The 8,462-nt window shown below is 42.1% G+C and overlaps 1 protein-coding gene across 1 annotated transcript in view; it reads right to left on the reverse strand.

Annotated features, from left to right (window-relative positions):
• Nucleotides 1-6,269, reverse strand: part of SBNO1 (strawberry notch homolog 1) — a gene marked incomplete at its 3' end in the record, with an annotated part of 107,388 nt that extends 101,119 nt beyond the window's left edge. Inside the window, exons 1-3 of the mRNA XM_078768969.1 lie at nucleotides 6,109-6,269; nucleotides 2,061-2,151; nucleotides 1,814-1,975 (exon numbers count right to left, since the gene is read on the reverse strand). Of these exons, the coding sequence (XP_078625095.1) occupies nucleotides 1,814-1,975; nucleotides 2,061-2,151; nucleotides 6,109-6,269 (414 nt within the window). The remainder of the gene's footprint in view (nucleotides 1-1,813; nucleotides 1,976-2,060; nucleotides 2,152-6,108) is intronic.
• Nucleotides 6,270-8,462: the final 2,193 nt, after the last annotated feature.

Below are 8,462 nucleotides of genomic sequence, written 5' to 3' on the forward strand. Positions count from 1 at the left end.
ATAAATTAACCAATTGCTTTAGAAACAGCCAATCGTACAAAGGAAAACGCGATTTTTCATACGCTGCTGAGGTAAAAGTTAAACCGACTGTACCCACTTCCTGGCAGAGTAATAGCGACGTCATACTTTCCAAGCATACCCACTCGGGTGCATCAAAGCATCAGTTAAATTTACCTTTCCACGTCTCAAATGCAGGCCGACAGTATTCTGGGTCCCTGAGCAAAAGGGGTACATTTCAATGCAGTCTTTAAAAGCCGCATTATGTAACACGTTAACTAAAAGGAAAGATTGTTCCAATGCTGCTTGTGCAGCATATGATAACAAAATACAATTTCATCTTTCATCTGTCAAGGCAGAGAAATTAATATTTCGCAAAACTAATGTGAGCATTGTGGACTTTAAATATTAAATCTCTTAAACGTCGCATTTCCTTATTTTGAACTGTGCGAGCAAGGGTATCGAGGTAATGGTTGATCTACCGCTGAGCTTGTTAAATCGCCAGGTGAGTACCATTTATAACAATGAGGCAACAGTCCATACGTTTACTTACTGTATGAACGATTGTTTGGAACAGAATCCCTTTATAACCCGGGGACAACCTGTGCGGTATTTTGTATAAAACTTGCTTTCCACACGACCAGACAAGTACGAAATGTTTCATTATATATCCGTCAATAGCTTATCGCATGAGCACACGGTAGCTCATCATTCATTTAAAAATGACAGGATGCTGTGCCGTTCGATGCACCAATCGATTAGCGAAGTGTTTAAAATGTATCGATTCACAGCCAATCAATAACGTCAATCCGTCAATCGCAGGCATGGCACCGATCCGGCGAGGTATCCAATTCATCCACTTTATGCGTGCATAGTGCACAACGGCGTCATTATTTACCACTTGATATAATCGTCAGTATCAGCCGATGCTTTTTTATTACTTGCAAAATCGAAGATTTTTCAAGCATATTGGTCGGTTGGGCTTGTTATCCTGTCCGTCTGTGTTTGTCACTCGCCTACAGGTCACAATTCTTAACCGATTGTCATGAAACTTCACCAAGTTGCAGAGGTCGTCACAATTGAGAAGCCTATTGCTTTTGAGGTCAAAAGGTCAAAGGTCAAACTTCTAAAATCATAAATCTTCATCTGGAAAACCGTCACTTTTCATCCTATTGACCCGAGAGGTTTTTTTTTGGGGGGGGGGGGGGGAGAGGGGTTTGTATACAAGATCGAGGCTCGTGTCAGATTTTGCATGACGTCTTGTTTTTTTATCGGTAATCAGTTATAGTCAAATTTTCTAATTGACCCAGCATTAATACAAACCATTGCGATTGACTTTTGTGCATGAGGTGTTATTAACTCTCTCCATGCCAAAATACTTCCAGATGTCATTGCTGCATAATCTGTCTAGTCTGGTGACGCCTAGGATGCAGGGCAGAATCCCCATTTCAAGGGTCTCAACATTATGCTCCGGCTACTTAGTAAGGCACCATGTCCCACACCTTTAAAGCACAATTGGTAGTAAAAAGGGAGCAGTAAAGAATCGCTTTCAAATGAGTAGATACCTGTTTCAGGTTACACATGGCCATCTTCAAGCAAGCAAAGCTCCACTAGAAAAATGAGATTTGATGTTGGACTTCAGCTATATATTATTGTCACTATATTGCGCTTCGTTAGTACAGGAAGGAGACAACTCGGTCAATTACTTCATTGTTGATGAGACACACAGACAGGCAGGCAGGCAGGCGGATGGATGAGGGGGTACTCAGGAACAGGAAATGGGCACAAGTTCAGAATTATTCCAAGAAAAGGATACAACGCCATCAAAGTCATCTCCACACCAATGGAGAAGCTGTTTCATTCTTGTACGATATTTTCCACCCGACTGACTTTCACCAATCAGAGAGGAATATGTGGCGAACACAACTCCTTTCTTCACAGCTCCGTTCTCTCGTGATGTTATCTTTCCATACTTGAACTAAAAGAAAGTTCAACATGATCAGCAAATGTATACAATTTCTCACAAAGGTCACAGTATTGAGTATACCCATTCAAGCACCCACCTTGTTCAAAGAGTGAACTCCGATGTTCTTGGCCCCGATATCCCGTAGGTCCCGCTCTGCGTCATATTTGAGGTCATTGGAGACACTGAACCTGGTGGGTGCAGGAAGAACGGAGTGGCAGTTTAAACATCCGTTCACAGCATCATATTGGGAGAATTCAACACAAAACAGTCTGTGCTAAAACAAACTGGGGCAACAAGTATGCTCAACTAATGTTTACAGAGGTTTGCTAACTGCCAGGAGAAGAAAGGTAAAGCAACATTGACGCGACCACTTTTGAATGGGAAAAGCATGCTCAGGAAAGAACTTGCACTCCTCTTTTGATTTTCGTTTAGAGTTGGAATCATTGCACCACAAACGATGGAGTCTTAGTAGGAATTAGGAATTGCATTAGTAGGAATTGCAAATGCGGAATTGAACTTTTGACATGGGAAGGGTGAAAGGACATGTATGGAAGGTAGCTGTGTGGATCTGTTGGTTTCTAATTGGCAATGGTGCCAAATGCGTTCTCTTTGACCGTTACATTAATGTGAAGAAAGGTGACCTAGGTACCTGAAATCTCCAATGTGAAATTGAGGGCAGGGTGGGACGAATTGACAAAGTCGATAAGCCACTGAAGAACCTCTCTGCTACACGATGCGACACTGACAGTCTATCTAGCAGTCTAAGAATGGGTGGGACTTTCAAAAACTGGTCAAAAATTTGTTTCTCAATTAATTTGACAAAAATATTTTCACAGCAGGTATCCATTTTGGTGCCCATGCTATGCCGTTCGTCTGTTTGTGCAACTTGCCGGCAAACAAGAATCGGTTGAGAAAAAGGGTCGGCAAGTTGAAGAAGGGTTTCTGTACTTTGTTTGTTGGTGGTACTCAGAGTTTTTTGAATCTGAAGACCGTTGTCATTGGGGACGACAATGTACAGGGTTTTTTATGTCTATGGTGAATACAAATTGTTAATGGAGGGAAACCTGAGCTGTTCAAAAATGTGTGTGTGATTCATGTCCTTGATTGGATGAGACTAGCCATCTTCTTATCAATATAACTGGAGATAAGTTAGGTGGGGCAAGTGGAGATGTTAAAGTGACCTGGGTTGTTGTCCTTGTGGGTCTTTGGTTAAAAAAAAAAAAGGAAATGTGTGATATGCTTTGAGTAGTGGTGAGGTTGGAAGCAGTTTCTGGGACTTCCTGTTTGGAAATTAAATATTTGATGGTCTACTCGATAAACTTTTGAAGCCTGGTGTTGGCTTCAGTTAGGTTGCCGGCTTGGGATCCTAGGATCCTGGGTTCGAATCCCAGTCAATTGCTGAATTAACACCAGGGGGGTTGACTCAGCCTGTCATTCTTCCAAGGTCGGTAAATTGAGTACCAGTTCACTGGTAATTCCCTGTGTGCCGCAAGAGGTGACTAACGGGGTTGGCGGCAGGAAGGGCATCCGGCCATAAAACATTGCTTCAAAAAGGGGACCACGGTGCCCGAAAAAGGCCAAACATTGCTTCAAAAAGGGGACCACAGTGCCCGGAAAAGGCCAACCCCTGCTCTGCAGAGAAAAATGGCCTCTAAAGGTGGTTCTACTCAATAAACTTTTGGTTCACTAGGATGAGGACCTTGTTCACCTTGGAATAAATAGTGTTGGAAAGTTGCTGGATGGCTTCCTGTTTGTAAAGGTGAGTCAGTGAATCAAACTACTGTTGCATGGCCTTTGTCAGCTAGTTTGACGACAATGTCCTCCCATTCCCAAAGAGATTTGAGTACGTTCCATTATTTTTGAAATGTTAATTGTTATGGTTAAAATTCGGTTTTTGGATGTTGAGAGGATATCTTTTTGACAAAAAGGTAAATAAAAGTAAACTGGTTGAGGGGTTCGGGCTTTTGGAGGGCAGCAGCACAATCAATGATAAATTCATATATTCACAGAGCTACCCTCTACATTCATCCTCACACCACTCCCACATCAAGGGTTCAACACCAAATTCCCAATTCTTCAGGCTCCATCTGTGCAACGCAGCGGCAATTCAGACTTCAAATAAGATGTGCAAGTTCTTCACCGAATATTCCTTTCTCACCTTCATTGTGACCGATGCGCTGGAGAGCATCCGGAACACCAACGGATGTACAGCTTTAAAACCTTCTGAGAAAAAACCCTGAAGAAAGGATCCCGTTCACATTGACCAACCATCCCATCCAGTCGAGTAGAGAACATCATCCTGAGGAACTTCAAACGATTACAGAATGGTCCTCAAACCGGAATTATCCCACAACCATCTCCCATCTCGTGAAAGAGGGACAGAAATTTGCGAAATTCCCCGTTATTACCCTCTGACCTCTCAACAGAAGCATCCAAGTGTTCACCAAATCGCTGCAACACCTGTCGTTTCATCAATAACCACTTCGCCCAAAGAAGAAGGACCCAAAAGGAGTATTAAAATCATGGACCACTGACTATTTCCCCGAATGGGATCTACAGCATTACGGACACATTCTGCAAGATCTACATCGGTGAAACCGGGTGATCAATTCCGTGGAACACTTGCTAGATGTACGAACCAACAGCACAGTACCCTCCAAGCCATTTCCTTGCCACTTCAACCTTCCCACACATTCTTTGAAATCACATGACAGTCTGCGGTATTTTTTTAAACATTTCAGCACCATGGACAGTTATACCGACAAAGAACAAAGCCTCCTCTACATGATCAGCATGTTGGCTCCCACTGGTTCAATGAGATTTTTGTTCACCTTGACCCTCCCATCACTTACACCCCTTCAATCCTTTCCTCTTTTCCATTGTCCCAACTTACCTACCTTTCCTTGCATCCTCACCTGACCTTTTCTGAACGAATGAAACACAGGAAGAAGAGGAAGGAGAAAGCCGATATCAAATGGAAAAGGAACAAAGCAACCAACACCAAACAAACAAAAAAAGGGGAGGGAGAGGTGGAAAAAAATCACAATAATCTGAAAAAAGAGGGTGCTTGGGAATGGGGTCATTTGGGGTCAAAGAGATAATGAGTAAAGATGGGGATGACCTGAGATGGTGGTGAACAGCTGAAGAATGGGAAGTTGGTTCACAGGTGAGAGAAAAGAACGACAAATGAGTGGAGGTGAGCAGTGACCTTGGATATTAGGCGCTTAACAAGGACAGGGTTACTGGCAGACCATGTGCAGGAACCTGCGAGGAACAGAGCCAAGAGAGGGTAGAGGGTGCAAGACCAAAGGGTGTAATATTTACAAATATCCTTCTTTAACTTCCTTGTTTGTTTCCCAAGCATTTTCACTTTTCTCCCTGTCCACGTCACCTTCCTCTTCACCTCCTGAACCCTGACAATTCCTCACAAAACCAGGTACTCTCATTACCATGTGCTCTCTCTGACGCTACTCTAACGCACATACCTCTGACTCACTTCAATCCGATATCAACTGACACCCCCATCCAATCGCTCTCTCTCTTTTGCTCCGACGAAGGACAAATGCACGAAACTTCAGCTCCTCGTTTCCCACGGTGGTTAGAATACCTCAATCAACATTCCGTAGACTCCATTATTTTTCCTCGCCTCCAAAGCAAATCTACACTCAGCTTCACAAGCAAGACGAGTTTAGTTATACATTGTACCTATATAGACTAGTTTGTTGTTGCATAAAAAACTGGAAGATAATTTTAATTTTTTAATTAGACATAACACAGATTAACATGAATGAATGAATATGAATGATCGTTTTAAGGCCATTTTCCCCGCTACAGCGGGGGTTAGCCTTGCGGGCCCCATGACAAGCATGGTTCCTTGTTTGAGACAATGTTTTTATGGCCGGATGCCCTTCCTGACGCCAACCCTTGGTCACGCTCTTACAATGCGCAGGGATACGGTGTACCTATTCTAAATCAGGGTACACACCGTGATCATTCATCCCAGCAAGCTGGTACTCAAATGTGCCGACCTCGGAAGGATGACAGGCTGTCAACCCCCCTGGCGTTAATTCAGCGATCGATAACACAGATTAACATAGGAACACAAAATTGCGAGAGCATTTCAACGGGATAACTATCGAGCTCACCACAGCGATCGTTTGCGGCCTAGTATGTAGTTTTCATGGATTATTCCAGCAATAGTTCGTCCTTTTCCCACACCAGCTCCATCTCCAATCAAGAATCCTGCCCGGTCTCCATTACCGAGGAATCGATCATGTTGCTGGAAAATATAAATGATGCTTAGCATGAAGATTCAAGAAAACATTTCAAAAATAGCAAAAAGAAAGAAAGAAAACTAAACTTGGTGTCCAAACAACGATGGTTTGGATGTATTAAAATGGTATTCACACAAGTTACGAATGTTCCGGTAACAAAAGTATAACTTGTGCACCTTCATGCCAGGGTCAAAAACCTTGAGTCTTGAGCTATCCTTGAGTAAGCTTCTCATGGGCAGAGTTTGGTGATAGGATAAGAGGAGGGGGCAGTTGTTAAACTTTCCCTTTCTCGGAAATTGCCTTTAGCTGACTGAGAATAAATCTTGATAAAGCCTTTGGTTTTGCCTGTATGTAAAGGTGGCCTTGGCTTAGTGAGAGTTAGAGTGTTTGAGAATCCTCTTGGCTCCGATGAGTTCGGATCTTTCTCTAACAGTCTCCATGATCGTGGGGGTTCTTCAATAAAATTCTGTTACTCTTTCATCAGGGTGGACCTTGAATCGATTCACCAACATCTGTATGTATGCATGTGTGTGTGTATAAACGTCCGTTGAACTTGGGGCCGACTCAGAAGAAGACCTTTGTTGGTCGAAAGCTTGTCGAATTAAAGATTGAAGTCCTGAAGCTACGTCCGCGTCTTATTCAATCTCCCGATTATATATTCAATGCAAATGAGACGCCCTGCTCGTACTGTGGAGTTTCTACTATTTCTCACAGATATATATATATATATATATATATATATATATATATATATATATATATATATATATATATATATATATATATATATATATATATATACAGTGGAACCTTGACTTACGAGTTTAATTCGTTCTGTGACCGAGCTCGTAACTCAAATTGCTCGTATCTCAAATCAAATTTCCCCATTGAAATGCATTGAAATGCTATTAATCCGTTCCAGCCCGCCAAAAACCACACCAATTTTTTTTTAAATATACAGTATATATAAAAATATCTCGCGCTTTATATTTCACCTGTATGCAGCATACAAGTTGGCAGGATGGCCTGGACTGGAGGTACGCACACTTGACTCTAAAGTCTAAACTGTCCAGCCTGGGTTTGAATCCCGACCCAGCTATAACCTGTCATGGGTGAATCACAGGCAGGGTGATTCATCAATGTGTGTACCGCTAAACTGGGCGCCCCGTTTGCGTCCCATTAGTTGTTGGATGTTAAGGATCTCACCGTGTTTTCCACAAAGAGAAGGCGAGCTATCGCCGGCACTCTGAACAAGTTGTGGCCTGGCATGCTCTTCTCCTCTGCCGTTATATACGTCCTCCTCGACACCTCGCTCATGTTTTTCGACGATTGCGTGTTTTATATCCAAGCACAAGTTTTATATAAAACACGACGATTGCGTGTTTTATATCCACAAGTTGTGGCCTGGCATGCTCTTCTCCTCTGCCGTTATATACGTCCTCCTCGACACCTCGCTCATGTTTTTCGACGATTGCGTGTTTTATATCCAAGCACATCATCCTCTTCTTCTTCTCAGTACCGTGTTTTCCACAAAGAGAAGGCGAGTTATCGCCGGCACTCTGAACAAGTTGACGGCAGAGATACTGTACTTGCACGGCAAGATAACCACGTGACCAGAACCCACCTGGCGGCGTAAACTCAAAATAACCAACATGCGAAAACAAAAATGCAGCGCTATACGACAGAGATACTGTACTTGCACGGCAAGATAACCACGTGACCAGAACCCACCTGGCGGCGTAAACTCAAAATAACCAACATGCGAAAACAAAAATGCAGCGCTATATGACAGAGATACTGTACTTGCACGGCAAGATAACCACGTGACCGGGTGGCGAAAGCTCGTAACTCGGATCTCGGCTCGCATCTCAAAGCAATAAACCGCCCGAGCGACGGCTCGTATCTCGAAAAACTCGTAAGTTGGGGCACTCGTAAGTCAAGGTTCCACTGTGTATATATGTATATATGTATATATATGTATATATATATATATATATATATATATATATATATATATATATATATATATATATATATATATATATATATATATATATATATATATATATATATATATATATATATATATATATATATATACATATATATAGAAAAACAGACTTGGCATTTAATATGGAATTTTTTTTTTCTTGACTTTGGTTTACTTTCTGAACTCGGTATATCAATCTGGTGAGTTTCTTTTACACTTTGGTGATTTATTTGTT

This window comes from Myxine glutinosa, unplaced genomic scaffold (genome assembly GCF_964187855.1).
Source record: "Myxine glutinosa unplaced genomic scaffold, kmMyxGlut1.1 SCAFFOLD_782, whole genome shotgun sequence".
Classification (NCBI taxonomy): Eukaryota; Metazoa; Chordata; class Myxini; order Myxiniformes; family Myxinidae; genus Myxine; species Myxine glutinosa.